This window comes from Martes martes (assembly GCF_963455335.1).
Source record: "Martes martes genome assembly, chromosome: 1".
Classification (NCBI taxonomy): Eukaryota; Metazoa; Chordata; class Mammalia; order Carnivora; family Mustelidae; genus Martes; species Martes martes.
In genome coordinates this window covers 47,951,400-47,971,108 of record NC_137888.1, presented here as the reverse complement: position 1 = coordinate 47,971,108, position 19,709 = coordinate 47,951,400, and the positions used below count along the sequence as shown (strand labels likewise).

The window sequence follows — 19,709 nt, the reverse complement described above, 5'->3', positions numbered from 1 at the left end:
GGTTTCAACTGCCCATCCACAGTTAAGTATGTACTGAACCCGTCCCCAACACACAGCCATACAGCCTTACCTCTGGATATAACAACTTCAAGCTTCACAACATGTGAGTTAGTTGAATGGAGTCTATCAGCTCTTCTTTGCACATGGGCTCCCTTCTCATTATTAAATACACGGTACTGACCTCATCCACCCCGAGACCATACTGCAGGAAGCTCTATTTCCTTGCTGTTACCAGCACTTCCTTTTTTAGTCTTATCTCTCCATTCCCTGCTTATTCATTTAATCAAACTAAGCCCTAAAGTCATCTCCAATTAGCACATGCCAGAATTATGTATAAGGGAAATTTGTGTCTGGAAAGAGACTACTGTGTACATCCTTACCATTAACACAGCAAAATTAGTAGTATGGTTGCAGTGACAGTATAAGAAGTCATCAGCGTTCCCATTTTTGTGACACCCACGTGTGTCCCAATCCTTTGTTGAAAGATTCCAGTAGACACAGGCATAGGAATGGAGCTGGAATTCTTTTCGGTTATACTGTAAATTGAAAAGACAATTGCAACTGATTTCTTAAAAATGCTGAATCAAGTAAAAAAATAGGATAATCTAAGATAATGTAAGTGTATGAGAAATCAATTTAGGTAGGTACTAAGTACAACATCTTCATTATAGATTGTGGGGGAGGGAAAGATGTAAAATTCAAATTAGTTGATTTTGCATTTAGCTAGCCTGACCAAAAAACATGGATACTTAAATGAATATCTTCAAAGAATTCTTAAAAGATTTTTTCTGTTAAATCAATATATTATATGCCTAAAACAAATATTACACTGTTTGTTAACTAACTGGAATTTAAATAAAAATTTACATAAATATAAAGAGTTTTCCTGTGGATTTCTTTTGCCCAACCAACCCTGCTTTTGTAATCAAAAGTGGCCTGAATTTTGTTGTTGTTGTTGTTGTTAGTGGAAAAACTCACCTTTGGATTAAAGACAATGTCAACGGAAGCTCCCTGACTGTTATTTTCGTTAGTACTGCCTGAGATAACTTTTTGACTAAAATCTGATTTAGTTTTAAAAGTTTTTGATTGGAAGAGCTTGTTGTTTTGATACACTACAAAGCCACATGCCGTTGTGTTACCTGTGAGACCAAAAAAAAAAAAATCAACGAATGAAACCTAGGGCAACAAAAAACAAAGTCCCATGTCATTATTCAACTGCATGACTGCTTACTGTTTGAGTAAAGTACAGTAAAAATGGTTTGCTAGCCTAATCTTTACTTAATTAACACGTATAACCTGTGCCTGGCGATTCTATTCACATTAATTTTTTCCAGAGGTTCAGATTCCTTACCTTCTAAATGACTACAAAAATTTCTGCCTAATCCATCTCAAGGAAGTATTGTAAGGATTTCATGTATAAAATAAACATCTTGCTTTCTCTTTTTTTTTCTTTTCTTGTTTTTTGAACATCTTGCTTTCTATGCAGTGAAACAGTGAATATGACATTCAGGTAGCCCAAGGCCGTGTGGTTTCCCCCCACCACCACCCAACTGCCCACTGATAAGACATCAGACAAGAAACAGCAAAAAGTAAATAGTGAATATCGGGTTGGCAGTGCCTAGGAAAGTGTTATGAGACCTGTTTCCTATTACAAGGGACTGAGCAGAAGCCAGTCTATTCAGTCACAGAGCCAGGAGTTCACATAGTGCGTATCAGGGACTGTTTCAAGGGAGATACTTTCCATCATCTCCTGAACCACTGGTCTCTGCTACTTCATGATGATCATGGATTTTTCCCAAGGCTGGGAGACTATTGTGACATATTTCTTCAGGACCCTGGGAAAAAGTGGTCGGCTGTTCCTTGGAGATCCTAGAAAAGCATGGCCACAGCAGAGGTTTTTTTTTTTTTTTTTTTAAGATTTTATTTAATTTGACAGACAGAGATCACAGGTAGGCAGAGAGAGAGGAAGGGAAGCAGGCTCACGGCTGGGCAGAGAGCCCGATGTGGGACTCGATCCCAGGACCCTGGGATCATGACCTGAGCTGAAGGCAGAGACTTTAACCCACTGAGCCACCCAGGCGCCCCAGCAGAGAGTTTTGCATGGAGGTGGCCACGGCAGTTGTCAAACAGAAGGACCAAAGGAATGCCCCTAACACTTTATCCAACTGTTGGCCATATTTAAGACAGAAGCAATTATAACAATTACAGGTTTGAACTCAATTAATTTTTTAAACTCTGCATTTACAAGTGATATCAAGAAAACTGAAACAGTGACAAGATAGGCAGACAATGCCTTGACAGTTCCGACCATCCTCCCAGACAGCCACATTCTAGCCTCTACCTGGAAATAAAGACATTGGTTTACGGAGCGTTCTCATGACACATTGGGCTTGCCAAATTATTCCTTCTGGACACTAGATGACAAAGTTAACCTGAAATTTGCAGTAAGGCTTCTTTTCATTATTATTGTGGGTGGAGCTTTGTTTGTTTGTTTGTTTGTTGCTGTTATTTTTTAAATAAAAGAAGGACATACTTGATGTAAAAGTCAAGTCCAGGGCGGCTCACCTGGTTAAGTACCAGACTCTTGACTTTGGCTCAGGTCGATCTCAGAGTCATGAGACAGAGCCCCATGTCAGGCTCCGTGTTCAGCAGAGAGTCTGCTTGAATGTCTCTCTCTCCCTGTCCCTCTGCCCCTCCCCTGCTCATGCATGTGCACACATACACACACACGCATGTGTTCTCTCTCTCAAATAAATAAATAAATCTTTAAAAATATATAAACAAACAAATAAATAAATAAAAGTCAAATCCGTAGAAATATAGAGGTTAAAAAATGAAAGTACCTTCTTAACCCCTCTCCTCATTCCTACAATATTTTGGTCATTTATTAAAAAACAATCACTTTCATCTAGATATAAAGATTCATCAGGAAAAAAATTCTATTTACCATTTTAACTTTTGTTAAATCTCCATATTTCTAGATATGCCTTCTTGACATTGATTTATATTCTTTCACTCTCTCTTTCCCTTTTTGTAATCAAATTTGTTAGAATCTTGACTATTTTATTAATCTTTTCATGGAAATGTTGGGGGTTTTTTGTTGATCAAGCCCAGTATTTGTTAATTTCTATTTTTATTAAGTTTCTCCATCACATTTATTAATTATTTCTTTCTAGCTTCTTTACATTCACTTTATTTTTACTATTCTTTAGTTGAATGCTCAGTTCATTTTTTAACAATTTCATTTATTTTGTAATAAATTTATTAAAGCACATATGTTTTTTAAATAATTTAAATAATCTACTTTAAATAATTTACTTTAAACACTAAAAACATGCAGAACAAAATATAGGAGACTATCATTATGACTTTAACATAGGAAAGAATTTGAAGAATTCTTTGTCCACATCCCATAGGTGTTGATATGTGGTATTCTCATTGCCATTAATTTCCAAGTACTTTGTAATGTACACTTTAGTTTCCTTTCTAACAACATTTATTCTTAATTTCTAACTGGGGTAAAACTTTGGCTATTCTTTTGTGATACCTTTCTAGTTTTATTGCATTGCGGTCAGGAACTGTGTCTTATGTAACTTTTATTTTACAAAATGCATAAGCTTTTGACATGGTCAGTAGCAAATAACCATGTAGTGACTAATGAAAAGATGGTCAATTTTTGAAGGACCTGATGGCTATGTGAAAGAATTTTTATTATCTCTTTTTGGCATACAAACAAAATTAGACACACACTTAAGTGTATATAAAGGTCAAGTTCATTAATTTTTTTTGTCTACTTGCTCTTTAATTTCTGGGATAGTTGCACTAAAATCTTTACTTAGAAGAATGGTTTGTCAGTGTGCCCCTATATTTTCAACAACTTTTGTTTATATATGCCAAATGATGTCTTTCTGGGAGAAAAAAGAATTAAAATACAGATAATTTGGAGCTTTAGTTTCTAAAAATCGTATAAAATATGTCCCTTTCAGAGGTGTCTGAGTGGCTCAGTGGGTTAAACATCTACCTTTGACTCAAGTCATTATACCAGTGTCCTGAGATCAAGTTCTACATCAGGCTCCCTGCTCAGTGGGAGCCTGCCTCTCCCTTGCCCACTTTCCCTTCTTGTGCTCTCTCTCTGTCAAATAAATAATTTTTTTAAGTCCCTTTTAGTCTAATCTGAGTCTCTATCTCTTAACTGTGTTTTAACCCATTTGAAAAGATTGATAATTTATAAGGAATAAGAAGTTAGATCCCTATCTTTCACTAAACACATAAACTCTAGGTTCACTGAAGACCTAAATGCATACACAAACACTAAAAACATGCAGAAGAAAATATGGGAGACTATCGTTGTGACTTAAACATAGGGAAGGATTTCTCTTAAAAAGTACCAATTATAGGGGCACCTGGGTGGCTCAGTGGGTTAAGCCTCTGCCTTCTGTTCAGGTCATGATCTCAGGGTTCTGGGATTGAGCCCCACATCGGGCTCTCTGCTCAGCAGGGAGCCTGCTTCCCCCTTTTTTTCTGCCTGCCTCTCTGCCTACTTGTGATCTCTCTTTCTGTCAAATAAATAAATAAAATCTTTTTGAAAAAATTACCGATTATAGAGGAAAATACTGATACAGTGAACTGCCCTATAAATTAAAATTTGGGTATGACAAAAGATGTAAAAAGCCAAGCAAAAGAAAGCTACAGACTGGAGGAAAGATATTTGCAACTTTATAACCAATAAAGAATTAGTATCCAGAATACAAGAACTTCTAATGACCAATAAGAGAAAGACAAACAATTCAATAGAGAAATGATCATAGTGTTCAAATAGGCAAGTCGCAGAGTAGAAAATCAGAATGTCTAATAAATACATGAAAAGGTGTACAAATAAAGGAAGAAAAAAATCTAACATATCATTGAATTTCCAAGATGCCAAAGGAATATAACAATATTTATAACATATTTATCAGATAGGAAAAGTAACAAACAAACAAGGAACAATACTTGTAACATGTTTATCAGATAGACAAAAGTTAATAAGCTTATAACGTATGAATAAATCTCCCAAAAGTGATGTGTAGTTTAAAAAAAACAAGTTCCATACACCATGATACCACTTAGGTAAATATTTAAAACCCACAAAATAGAATATTTTATGTATGGATATAAAAATATGTAGCAAAAGTCTGAAGGCAATCATAAAAATGAAACATACCAACTTAAGAAAGATATAAGTTCTGGGAGGGAGGGATGGGAAAAAATTAGGATATAGACCTGTAATATCCTCTTTTTTTTTTTTTTAAGAGGTCTGAAGCAAACAGCAAAATTTGACATCTGTTTACCTTGTTCTACCTGTGGGTACACAGGTGCTACATACATCTATACTTTTCTAAATGCATGAAATATTTAAAAAAAAAAAAACAACTTAGATTTAGTCTCTACCTTCACAAAGCATGTAGCCAAAGCAAATGGGAGCAAAATTTCATAGCATGCCAGATCCATGAATAATACCCCTTCTTCTTTATTGATGCTATTATGAATTCTAAAATATGCACTTTCTAATTGGAGTGCTTTTTAAGTTTTATTCTTTTTAGAGGAGGAGGGGCAGAGGGAGAGGGAGAGAGAGAATCTCAAGCAGACTCCTTGCTGAGCACAGAGCCAGATGCAGGGCTTGATTTCACAACACTGAGATCGTGACCTGAGCTGAAATCAAGAGTTGGATGCTTAACCAACTGGCCACCCAGGCACCATACATTGGATTTTTTTTTTATTTGGGAGAGAATAAAAGTAAATGTGTGCACTTGCTTTCTTTATTATTATTGTCAAAATAATCATTATTTTAGACTTCGAAAAGTACGAACATTTCAAGTTAGACACAAAATTTTCTGAAGGGCTATATGCAAGATACAGGGAGCCCACGGTGAGCACCGTATTAGTGGAGATAACTAAAATCTGTTGCTACAAGATGATGACTGTGCCAATTACATAAAATATCCCAAGGCAGGTCCACAGGATGAATCTGAGCCTGCAAGTGCCATGCCAAGAGGAAATATGAGTAAAGTTTATGGTTGAAATTTTTAAATGTATTTTTAAATGTAAAACTGGCTTGTATTAGCTAGATTTTTCTTAGAAAACAGACTTGTGTCCATGACCAGAGCATTTCAATTCTGCTCCAGAGGTTTTTGTAAAGGAGTGGGGGGAGAGAAGAAATTCATCTCTATCATCTAGAATAGTAGAGTTGAGATTACCATAATTATAAGAATTTATTTATTTCAGAGAGAGAGCATACATTGTGCATGAGTGGGGGGAGGGGCAGAGGAAGAAGCAGGCTCCCTGCTGAGTGGGAGATGCATATGGGGAGCTCAATCCCAGCTGAGGTCATGACATGAGCTGGAAGTTAGATGCTTACCGACTCAGCCACCCAGGTGCCCCCAATTTGAGTGTACTTTTTTTTTTTTTTTTTTTTTTTTTTTTTAAAGATTTTATTTATTTGACAGACAGAGATTATAAGTAGACAGAGAGGCAGGCAGAGAGAGGAAGGGAAGCAGGCTCCCTGCTGAGCAGAGAGCCCAATGATGTGGGGCTCGATCCCAGGACCCCGGGATCATGACCTGAGCCGAAGGCAGAGGCTTTAACCCACTGAGCCACCCAGGTGCCCCTTGAGTGTACTTTTTAATGTAACAAAGTCTGAGACCTACTTGTTGAGGTATTGAGCAGGATTTGAAGTTCAGTCTCCCCATTTGGATTAAGGGCTTCCACATCTCTCTCCACAACTGTGGAACCAGGAATGAGAGAATCACTAGATCCTGTCAGAGGAAAAAAAGTAGAGTTTTAAAAGTCTATTATTTTCTTAGAGCATTATTCATGGTTGATAGCAGAATGCTGTCTTCTACTATAAGTACATGAGACAAACAACTCACCTTTCTTCACAGAGAAGCGAACACTTGTGGAATGCCCAGCGCCTTCTGAAGACAAATCCACAGACTGTACTGCCACATTGGGCTCCACCACTGTCCTGTTACCCAAAGACGTGGAATAAATTTCCATTTGCTTAACAAGCCTGTATAGGATAAAATATAACAACATAACATTCTAGAGATTTGTCATAAAGAGGTTTGTGTTCTCTCCCTCATTCCAGTAGAAAGGCATAACCACAGAACTCACATGATCACAACATTGATACAATCCACTTTAAATAATTCATGTTCTTCACCAGAGTCTTGCTTTGTTATATATACATTTTTTTCTAAAGTTCTAATGGACTGAAGGATACCGTATATATAGATGCCAGAAAGCTGGAACTCAAGAATGGCAAGTTTCCCCACAGAAATAGTCTCTATTGTGCTTCTCTTTCACACAAAGGATGGTGTTGCTATCCATCATTGGCCAGACATGTGCTTCTTGTTTCTCCAAGGATGAGAACCAATTTCCTGTTATTCAACTCCCTCCTCTCACCCAAACCCCTTGGGATCTAAACCATCTCCTGTTAGTTGTTGGTTCCAGAGGCAACAATTCATTTGGAACCATGCAAGAATAGAGCTCTGAGCTCACTGCCTCGGTTATTATCTCTACATTGCAAGTTTCCACAATGTTCTTTTCTACTTTGGATAACTTTGAAGGCAGATTAGTTGGAAGGTGGGAGGGAGCAGGAGAGCCTGTCAGTTTGGTGTTCTCCAAAGAAAAGTCCTAAGACCTTTTCTTTTCCTTGTTTCCTACAAGAAGTATTTGCATTATTTCTGTACCTGATCAAACAAAATCTCTATAGCTAAGATAACTGATTCAATCAAGTTTTCCCAGAAGTGAAGAGATTTCATTAAAATGTAGTTGTTCCATATTCTAAATCTTTATCTTGGCCACTAAAGTATTTTTCACTTTCCCCAACTGACATAATAAAGAGACAAATTTTAAAATAATTGAAGATTGCTTTTATAAAGAGAATATGATAATCATTTATATGGAAACATTTGAGTTGGCTTGTCTGTTTTGAATATTTTCCTTTCATAACACCACCTTCTGAATTTTTAGCAATTCACACTATATTATTTCCCACTTAATGAATAACAATCATATTCCAGAGCTGCTTTCGACAGGAAGAATACCTAACAGAATTTTAATCTTCTAAGAACATATTTCGGGGGCGCCTGGGTGGCTCAGTGGTTTAAGCTTCTGCCTTCGGCTCAGGTCATGATCTCAGGGTCCTGGGATCGAGCCCCACATCGGGTTCTCTGCTCAGCAGGGAGCCTGCTTCCCTCTCTCTGCCTGCCTCTCTGCCTACTTGTGATCTCTGTCTGTCAAATAAATAAATAAAAAAAAAATCTTAAAAAAAAAATTCTTTAAAAAAAAAAAAAGAACATATTTCGTATGTTTGTCAACCAAACAATATCTGCTGAGCACCAACTAAGAGGTCATACTCTACGAAACACTGGAGATACCAAGAGGCACTCCCTCAGGCATTGGAAGGCTAAAGGGAAAGATGTACTAGATATTTGGGAGTGACTGCAGGGTTCACAGCCACTTTTATAGGGCTGCTCTAGCCACAGCCACTTTCAAGGCCATTTTTTTCCTTCCACATGATTCTTCCCTGCCCTTGCCATAACTGATTCAATTAGAGATGAGTGCCTGCTTCAGAGTACCCAATGCAGAGGTTGGCCATTGACCAGCATAAATTCTTGGAAGAAACAATCAGATTCTTTTCATTCAGGAATTTTCAAGTTAGTGCCATAGTTATATCAGGAAAGTCATGGTGTAGAGGGGACCAGAGAGGTCATTCTGTCATTTTAAGAACAAATACAAGTTTAAATAAGATGCTTAATTTTTCCTGTTGAGAATAAAATATGGGATGCCTGGGTGGCTCAGTCGGTTAAGTGTCTGTCTTCTGTTCAGGTCATGATCCTGGGGTTCTGGGTTCGGGTCCCTCATTGGGCTCTCTGCTCAGTGGGGAGTCTGCCTTTCCCTCTCCCTCTGCCTGCTGCTCCCCTTGCTTGTGTGCTCTCTCTCTTTCTCTCTCTCTCTGTCAAATAAGTAAGTTTTTAAAAAAGAAAAAAATATATAAGTAAATTCTTTTGAATTCTTTCATGGTACTTATCACCTTCTACCTTCCTACGTAATTTACTTATTTATTATGTTATTGTCTCGTATCCTTTCTCTGGAGTGTAAGCACAATGAAGACAAGGATTTTCATATGTTTTTAATCAACAGAATGTATTCCCAGCACATAAAATAGTGCCTGGCACATTAAGGGCTCAGTAAATACTTCATTGAATAAACTTGCTTTCCTACCTTAAAAAAAAAAATTGTCCACTTTATGATCTAGGAATGTCTCTCTCAAGGACATGGAAGCCATCCCTTTAAAATGTGAACATCAAGGGAGTTAGTTTCTCTATTTCCCAGTTCCTGTCGGGGGTAGGAGCCTGATTTTAGTGGGTGGGTACCCTGCTCCAAGTTGCAAAGCTACCTCTTGTCATAAAGATATGAGAAGTTTGTTCTTCCTCTGGATAAAGTCAGTTAGCTAACACAGATGGTCACCTCAAGTACTGGGTTAATTTAAGATGAACTACGTGTGACAGTGTTATCAGGTTCTCTTAATTGAGGACTAGTTATTGATTACCTGAAAACACATATGTAATAGATTATATCTCCTTGGCTATATAAAGAGGTGAGATTTCTCTCTGCAATCTCTTAGTGTTTGCCTGTGATACACATCACATTCTGGTTTAATGCTTATGCAATAAAAAGTGTTTTCTTTCTCCACTATCTTTGTGGAGAGCATTTCTGGGTTGAGAAAAGATTTTGTTTTTCATTATATTTCCCCAATGTCATGAACAGGGTTAATTTATGAGAGAACAAAATAGAAGTAAAGATGAAACATACATGTTTATTGAGTCATATTAATTATAAAGACCAACTGCTAACCTTTTTTTTTCAAGGCTAACTATATGAAAGCCAGGTATCCTGCTAGTGATTTACATATATTAACTCAGTTGAGCCTCGCAAGAATCCTACTGAAGTGAGTCTCAAAGTTATTCCTATATTATACTGAAGAATCTGAGGCTCTTCCAAGAGAAATGAATTTAGCCAAAATCATGTACCTACTAAATAACAATGCTAACATTTGAACCCAAGACTGTCTGACTCCAAAGGCTATGGCCACAACCATTATATTATCCTGGATGGAAGGCCCACAAACTCCTCTCCAGGGACCTTCAAAGCTGCCTTGGATGTCCTGCCATCTCCCTACTCCAGAATCCATAAAAGCCTGCCATGTTATGGTACTGTTTTTGGGTTCCCATGAGATTCCATAAAGCTCTTTGCAATCGATCTCTTGTCAAGATAATTTAACCAGGCATCTTTTAACCAAAGAAGGCTGGCTGGAACAAAAATACAAATAGAAATGTGAAACATAAATATACAAAGTGGTCAGTATTAGGGAAGCAGTTTTGCATTCCCAAGGATAGGTAAACACGGACAATTACAAGCCTCGAATTTGACAGCAAAGTTTCGCAACAAGTAGTCAAAATGGTGAAAGGAAGTCTTAGATTCACTGACTGTAGTAGGATGCCCTTAACAGCAGAGACCTTGCCCAGGGCTCCTCCCAGCTCAGACCAAGAGAATGGATGAATGGATGCTAGAGAACTTCACTATGACTTGAGCCACCTGGAGCTGGGCAGGGTTTTTCCTCCCTATCACTATTCTGTTTTACTCTCACACTGTCCACTTCTCCCCATGAGTGGAGAAGGGGAGTCCAGTAGCTTAAGGATGCAAACAGGAAATTGTGAAGGAAAGAAGGGAGAAGCCAAAGTGAGATAGACAACAAAGGCCCAGGGTCTGTCAGGAGACTCCCTGCAAGTAGGCCCGGGTTCAGGGGACAGAGTTGGGGAAGGAAGATTTCCCCAGGGCAGCAATTAATTTTCTTCTCCAGGGAGACAAGAGTGATAGCATGACCTCTGCAGGCAGTTAGCATGACCTCTGAGGGCAGTTCCAGAGGCGTACTAAGGGCTTGGTGACCTGACCTGAGGGCTGGAGTCTGAGGGGACAGCCTTATCTAAGTGAATGAGGCTCCAAGTCCAGGAGGGCTCTGCTTAAGATCACCTGGGAGAGTCAACTGACAGGCCAGGATTAGAGAAGTAAGCAGACTAGAAATCCAGAGTGGGAGGAATTACTATGAGTGTGGTTGTAACATTTCATATTTCAGTGTGTCCCAAATTGAAAATTTTTATTAAATAAAATAAAATATAATATAATTTCTATTCACTCTCTAATCACCTCCTTTGAAGCCATTTGGATCAATCACATAGAATCAAGTTTTTCTCCATGTCTCTTAAGCCAGTAAAATTTGTAATTGCTTATTATCAGGACAGTATTTTCCTCTGTATCATGATATGCAATTTTCTCAGCCAAATCTCCTAGTTGCAAAACTGCAAACACAGAGCCTCCAGGTTGAAGGGAGCCCACTCCCACTCTCAAGCTCCATGTTCACTGAACAGAGACTCTGAATCCCATGGCCACTTCCCTCTCCAACTTCAAGAAAAATGGGAGTCTCCACACTCCCAGTGAGAAGGGCCCAGACTCCTACTGAAATTTGAAGCCATGAAATACACCAGTTAAACTGTTGAAGCAACAACCTCTACCACCATCTCTCAGAATTATAATCTTTTGAATGTCCTTATCCATTTCATGGTTTTGTACTTTTTCAAAAACTTTGCGGGCGCAACACTGTAAAAGTTGGAAAACTGAGAACTACTTCTAGGAATTTCTCCTAAAAAAATAATGGGCCAAGCAAACAGAGATTATGTATAAGAATGTCAATTGCTCAAAATATGAAAAGTCTCGAAGCAATCTAAATGTCCTTTAACAGCAATTGCTTAGATAAAAGTTCACTCAGTATCTAAAATTTATGATGTATATCTATAGATACTTACATTGGAAAGATGTTCAGAAGTTATTACTAAGTGACAAAAACTAGCTATAAATCAGTAATGTAATATGACACAAACACACACAGAGAGAAAAAAATCTGGAAGAATATATATCAATAGGTTAATAAATGTGGGACATAGAGAAGCTCTATTTTTAATTTCTTAAGGAATCTCCACACTGTTTTCCAAAATGGCTGCACCAACTAGAAATTTAAAAGAGCGCTTCCCTATGATCCTGCAATTGCAGTACTGGGTATTTACCCCAAAGATATAGATGTAGTGAAAAGAAGGGCCATCTGTACCCCAATATTCATAGCAGCAATGGCCCAGTCACCAAACTGAAAAAAACCAAGATGCCCTTCAACAGACGAATGGATAAAGAAGATGTGGTCCATATATACAATGGAGTATTATGCCTCCATCAGAAAGGATGAATACCCAACTTTTGTATCAACATGGACAGGACTGGAAGAGATTATGCTGAGTGAAATAAGTCAAGCAGAGAGAGTCAATTATCATATGGTTTCACTAATTTGTGGAGCATAAGGAATAACACAGAGGACATGGGGAGATGGAGAGGAGGAAGGAGTTGAGGGAAATTGGAAGGAGAGATGAACCATGAGAGACTGTGGAGTCGGAGGAACAAACTGAGGGTTTTGGAGGGAAGGAAGGTGGGAGGTTGGGTGAGCCCTGTGGTGGGTATTGTGGAGGGCATGTACTGCATGGAACACTGGGTGTGGTGCATAAACAATGAATTCTGGAACACTGAAAAGAAATAAAAATAAATAAATAAAAAATTTTTTTAAAGGTGGGACAATTTTTTAAAATTTTGCTCATCTATATATTTTCTAATTTTTCTATAATGAGCATACAGATTTACTTAAATTTTTTTTAAAAAATCAAGAAAACTATATATAAAATAAAAACACAATGAGTCCTAGTAAGGGATCTCTATAATAAAGTATGTATGTTTTATTATAAATATACAACTGAAAGTATGTCGAAACATAGGAATCAAAAAGAGAGAAAGCAGATAGAGTTGGATTTTTTTTTTCTTCAGTGTAGCCTTGGGAAAGCTAAAGAAAGCTTAACCCAGATACACCAGGATCTTGGGGTTAGCTGAGTTGTGTGTAGGGAACGGGCAACATGTCCTGCAAAGTTATTCTATTATTTTCAGCTCTGTACATTGAGCTCCTTTTGTGCATGCAGACTGACCCTTGGCCATGCCAAATGAAGGCTAGGAAAGTAAGTTCTCATCTAAATCATCCCAGCTGGTCTCTATCTCCCAGATCATGGCCACCCCAGGAGCCAGGAGTTAACATATAACACTGTCTAGTAAATGAAGATCAGGTGGGAAGCCAAGGCTTCAGTCTGCCTTCCAGAGGACTCAGCCAGTTAGCACAGCCAGGAGAGAACAAAGACACCATTCCTCATGTTTTAACCTAGGAAACTAGATAGCACTTTTTAAGGTTTTCTTTCCCAACAGGAATTGCGCTTACATTGCAAAAGTGTTGACATCATCAGTACCAGCTGCAGCAGCTTCCTGAAAAACACCTTCCCCGGCATCTAGAAGTTGACTCACTGTGGTTACCGCAATTTCTTTTGCCTGCAAGGAAGAAGGCAGCAAACGATCATCATAGAAGACATAGATCATACATCCTCCTCGCCATCATTATCATGCACTACTACAGTATCAAGAGGCACCATTAGTATGGTCATCGAGAGGCAAGTATTTTTCAAACTTGAAGGTTTAGTTTCAGAAGGCAGAGAGAATAAAGATAAGGCATGGGGAAAATTTAAATTCAGTCTATCCGGAAGCTTATGTTTCTGAATGTGGCCTCCCCACAAGGTCTTTCACATAACCTCGACCCCACCCCCAAGAACACAAAAACAGACGCTTAGATACAGAGAAGCAGAAACAAAATAAGCCTGCAGGGCTCTGAGTGCAGAAACATTACAGCCCATAATACTTAGTATAACTATTACACTTACTATTGAACTAAGGAAAGCGATTTCTCATTTTGTCTTTCTTTCTGTGTCTGGTTTTTTTTTTTTTTCTTCCCCTCCCTCTTTTTAAACACCTTGTGAGTTTTACCTCAAGTGTAGCGTTTCTCTCTGGGTTGAAGATCTCCCCAACCACTTTAGTGGCAGAAATGACGCCCTCGGGAGTTATTCGACTGACATCAGATGTTAAGATCCGCGCTTCAGCAGAAATATTCAGAGACTGTGTTGAGATATCGTTTATCTGTTAAAAAAAAAAACCCTACGTTTATAGGACTATGTCTAAGCACTTCGCAAGCAATTGCAGGTGAATAAACTGGAATTTAGCTGACCCTCAGTCTCCTGCATCTACTCAGTTCTTCATGTTTGCTTCTCTCCTTGGGCAAAAGACAAAGTTCATGCAGGCTGGTGGTTTTTCCAGCCTTTACTATCTGCCAAGATTCATTAACTAAGACTGTCTTGGGTAGATCAATGCCACTCAAGGTGGGATCCGTGAACCCTGTGACAAACAGTAACTGTTTGTTACAGGTTTCAAAACAGGGTTTTTTTGTTTGTTTGTTACAAGGTTCACAGGGAGATAAGCGCAGAAACTGACTGTAACTGTTCAGAAACTTACACAACAGTTTTATGTGGTTGAATCTAATGATTTTTTTTCAGGGACTTAACAGTTGGATGGTAGCTACACTCGCATGAGCATAGCATAAGACATGGACTTGTTCTAATCACTATGTTGTACACCTGAAACTAATGTAACACTGTGGGTCAACTACACGTCAATAATAAATAAATAATTCAAAATTTTTTATAAAGAGAAAAAAAATGATTTGTATTTTATATATCTTTTTCTCATCCTATTTTCCTAGGAATTCATTATTATTACATTTTGTAAAATTATCAGTCTGCAAGGGGTTGGAAATTTTTAAAACTAGCTTTTCAGCACAGATTGGGAAACACTGACCTTGACTTATCTCCAAATACCAACTGACCCCCTAGCTCTGGTGTTGTGAGGCTAAAACATCTTTAGGAGAGCCAGGGGTTAACGTGTGTGCATGTGGCTTAGTTTTCCACTAGATGGCAGCATTATTTCAAAAATTATGTCAAAAATCAAACCAAGGTCACAGGCCATTCACACTTAGGGGAGGGTTGAAAACAATATTCAAGCAACAGACAGAAACAACAAAAGCTCTCCTTCAATAGCTAGGTCCCTGCTCTGTGCTAGGCACTTTGCTGGATGTTTTACGAGAGCTCTCCCATTTAATACAAAACAATACTGTGAGTGGGGCATCCTCATCCTTCTTTAAAGGTTTGGAGAAGTAAAGGAGTTCACACAGCTTAGAAGCATCAGAGCTGACAGCAAAAAACTGGCTAGTCAGACTCCAGAACAGGACGTCTTTCCCCCAGTCTGTAGAGCTGGCACAAACTAGGCAGTTGGCAGCCATCTCCACACTCCACTCCCAACCCCCGCTCTACTGCTAACCCTGCCCACCTACAACTGGGAAGCCAGAGTGATACAGTGCGGACTTTAAAATAAAAAGTAACTCCATCACTCTTTGGCTGTGGTTCACTGCATGTCTCAGAGATAGTTTCCTCATCTATATAATAGGTACATTAATATCTATCTATATAGTTATAAGAATTAAATATAATGTAGGTAAAATGTTAGCACAGTATTTGGCACACAGTATGTGGCTCAATAATTAGCATAATCACTCTAATTATCTATGAGAATAACTGAGGTTCTATAAGGACTAAATGAGGTAATATATTTAACATGCCCTGCACTTAAAAGGACTACTTTAAGATTCCTTTTCTCCCCCTTCTTGGCCTCAGATATTAGTAATTCCATGCATTTGCATTTAGGTATACACTGGGTCAAAATAATTTAATCTGCATGAAAAAATATCTAGTCATATATATTTCCCACTTCACTGGCTCATGGATACATCCCTGAGACCAGCATTAGGTTTTAGGTTTCCTTGTCTCAAAAGGTCTTCGACTGTGGTTGTTTTTTTTCTCTTTATTGTGATTCAGTTAACCAACAAAATACCTTCCTTATGGTCTCAAATATCAGTGATCTATTTTCAGTCAGGACTTCACTGCTCTAAAAAAGATGAGGCCATTTAAAATGTGTTATAGACTATCATTTGCTAAAATGTACTGAACCAAGAGGTCCAAAGGTCCTTTTTCACAAACAGATGTCAACTTCCCAAAAAAATGAAATAAATAAAATACTTGTTATTTCTAATTTGAGAGTTTTAAAAGCATTGATTTGACCATTAGGTATCCAAAGAACAGAGACTTCACACAAAATCAGAACTTCTCCAGCTGCCTAGTGCATGGGCCATATGGCATACCTGCTTTTCCAGGGTTCCCAGAGTTTGATTGCAATTTCCTATTGTCACATTTTCTAATTTTATCTCTCCATACATAGTAATATTGCACAGCCGGGTTGCTCTCGGATTGCCCTCTTTAGTAAAAAAGAAGAAAAAAGAAGATAGCATTTGCAAAGACGGCTACTAGCTCCCGTACACATCCCCTTCTCGGTGGGATTGTGCTGCTCCTCCCACCAAGAAGTGGAGTCTGTTCCTCCATTTTCTGGATCTGGGCTGGACATAAACTTGCACTGACCAACAGAATGTTCTGTGAGAGTTCCAGAATGTGGGCCTCAAGAAGACTTGAAGTTTCAGCCTTTGCCCTCTTGGAACACTGTCTTGAGACCATTGTACCAGGAGGCAGCTCTGATCTACGGGAGGATGAGAGGCTATGTGGAAGAGAACAGAGTCGGCACCAAAGTGCCAAGTGGGTGAGGATGTCTTGGACATTCCGGCAGTCCATCAACCCACTGAACTATGAAAAATCTAAATAATTATTCATTGAAGCCACAAAATTTGGGATGGTTTAATATATAGCAATGGGAAAGTGAATCAAGCAGTCATTACAGGAAAGTTTCAGGCAGATGTCCCTTGTCTTGATTTTTAATCTGAAATTCAAAAGACCATTCAACTGTTTCCGACCTTTGAAGTCTGCAAGGAAGATGTGCCTTCCAATAACTAGAGGCATAAGTCTTTGAATTAGATGTGATGAGGGCTGAAAGATCAGAAATAATATGAAAAATTGCTACTAGATATTAAATTATATGTTGATCCTTCTTTATCCAAATCTGAATAACACCTGAAAGGCAAAGAGTTCTATTTTATTGTAGCACTTATCTGATATCTGGTTGACTCTCAATAAAAACTTTTTGAATCATTGAGTTTATATCCTGTAATTATCACTGAGCCAACCTACCTCAATATCCTTCTGTGACTAATGCTTAAGAGCCAAAAACATAATATGTATCAAACAAGTGTGATGCCCCTTAATGAATATATTACTGATTTTTTTTAAACTATTCCTGATTTGGTAGCACACAGTTATTTTTGTAGCTATATCTCTTATAAATTATAATGAAATAGTTAAGATATAGAAAACATGAAAAATTAAGATGACAGGTATCCATAGACATACCATACAGTATAAGAAGTAAGTATCAATAATATGAAGCCCTGTTGCCTTTTACCTTCTGAGCTTTTAATCAAGAGGCTAGAAGGACCTATGTGAAGAACAGGATCCTGAATATTGGAGTAGGCCTGTTATTATATATGGGCCAAGGAAATTTGAATTCTACAAATGAGATACTAGTCTACATAATCTCTTAGAATAAATAAGATAAAGAAACACAATTGGAAAGACCAATACCTGTAAGTAAGTGTTTCAAAGAGCGCTTGACATACACAAAAATAAATCTCTAAATAAAAAGTGAAATTCTCCCCTGGGTTATTACTGACAGAAGGTCTATCAAACGTTCTCACGAATGATCTAGAAATAGCAGTATTATTGAGATATCCTGTTCTGCAGGAAATCATGGTATCCTGCAGGGAGATGTGAGAAATATGAGGACTGGTCAAATGAAGGTCAATGCAAACAAAGTTCAGATAAAACATTAAGGGAAAAATCATACAGCACAATGGGCTCTAAGCTGTCAGGAAAGGAATCTGTGCATTTTTAAGGACTACTCTCAGAAAGTATTACCCAGTACAGCATTGAAATAAGTCATCAAAATCCTGTATATCATCAGGGAGCATATTTGAAGTTTAAAAATGTTACTTGCTTCTTTATTCTTAGAATGTCTCTATTCAAGCAAGGTTGTCATGCCTCAAGGAAGGTATGATGAACCTGGAGAATGTTTCAAGATGGATAACTAAAATGACTAAGGAGATGAAGAATGACCAAGTGTGGACAGACTTAACTGAGCATCTCTACCTAGAAAGTTGAAGTCTGAAAGTAGATATGGTACGAATCTATAGTTAATGTTTAAAATTCAGACAAATTTTATGACTCAATGATCAAATATTAATATGCTCAAATTCTAGGACATAAATGAAACTGGGAAAATAAACCAGTGGAAGAAGAATTAAAGGGAATTTGTAACTGATCCATATTACAGTTTTTAGGGGAATTGGAATTATATGATGTTGCATCCTAAACTTTGAACATGGGCATAATGAAAGGGAGCCAAACCGTTCCACAAAACCTTCTTTGATGCCTCTTCCAGGGACTTAATACTAGTTGGAGGGATGATAGGTATGACCTTGCATAGTGATTCATATGCTTAAATAGGAGATGTTTGGAAAAACACATACCGTTTAAAGTGTCCTTATCACATCTTTGTTGGGAAGATCCATATTTTCCCGCTGGAATTCTTTCAAAAGTAAAAATCCCATAGGTACTGTTTTCACAGAAATTAGCTATCATGAAAAGAAAATAAATTTTTCATCATAAATTATACTTTTCTTTTTAAAATTTCAAACTAGATAAAAATCAAAGTTCAAAACCTATTCAGTATAATTTGAAGGCTAATAAAAGACTTTAGGACTCACTGACCCACCTGGAACTTTATACTTTTTTATCTGGTTGAGTTGATACCATTAGAAAAACTAGTGTGTTAGATAACGGGTTCTAGTATATATAACCTAGTAGAGGTGGGATGTCACCACTAACACATCAGAAAGGATAATGAAATCAGATTAGTTGAAATCTTGACAGCTAAAGGTAAAGAACCCATAGTACCAAAAGGCATCATGAGGAGGTGGGTCAAAGCAAAAGACCAAAGTCATGGAGCATTTGAGATATAGAAGCATAGGAAGTTTATAGAAGTATAGGAAATTATAGGAGGGCATTTCTAAGCATTTGAGATATAGAAGTATAGGAAGTTTATAGAAGTATAGGAAATTATAGGAGGGCATTTCTAAGGCTCTGGATCCTAAGCATCCAGCATAAAGTGTACAGAGTATTGGGAAGTATACTGCAGATTGCAGATGAAGATGCAGCTTTGAAACATTATTTACAATATCCAAGACATGAAAGCAACCTAAATGTCCATTATATATATATATAGGTATATATATATATAGAGAGAGAGGGTATTATGGGTATTAGAGGGTATTATGCTAAGTGAAATAAGTCAGACAGAAAAAAAAATACCATATTATTTCACTTATATGTGGAATCTAAAAAACAAAACAAATGAATAAACAAAAAATAGAAACATTTTCATAAATGCAGAGAACAGATAGGTGGTTGCCAGAGGGAAGAGGGTGGGGGGAATTGGTGAAATGAGTGAAGGGGTGTGGGAGATACATGCTTCCACTTATGGAATGAATATGTCATGGGAATGAAAGGTACAGCACACAGAATGGAGTCAGTGGTACTGTAACAGTGTTGTATGGTGACAGATGGTAATTACACTTGTGGTGAGCAGTTGTT

At 37.7% G+C, this 19,709-nt stretch overlaps 1 protein-coding gene across 1 annotated transcript in view; it reads right to left on the bottom strand.

The window, feature by feature from the left end:
- ADGRG7 (adhesion G protein-coupled receptor G7) overlaps positions 1-19,709 on the bottom strand; it is a gene marked incomplete at both ends in the record, with an annotated part of 70,664 nt that overhangs the window by 30,203 nt on the left and 20,752 nt on the right. Inside the window, 8 exons of the mRNA XM_080828869.1 lie at positions 381-536; positions 979-1,139; positions 6,687-6,794; positions 6,909-7,048; positions 13,403-13,509; positions 13,999-14,148; positions 16,259-16,371; positions 18,587-18,691. Coding sequence (XP_080684995.1) covers positions 381-536; positions 979-1,139; positions 6,687-6,794; positions 6,909-7,048; positions 13,403-13,509; positions 13,999-14,148; positions 16,259-16,371; positions 18,587-18,691 — 1,040 coding nt within the window. The remainder of the gene's footprint in view (positions 1-380; positions 537-978; positions 1,140-6,686; positions 6,795-6,908; positions 7,049-13,402; positions 13,510-13,998; positions 14,149-16,258; positions 16,372-18,586; positions 18,692-19,709) is intronic.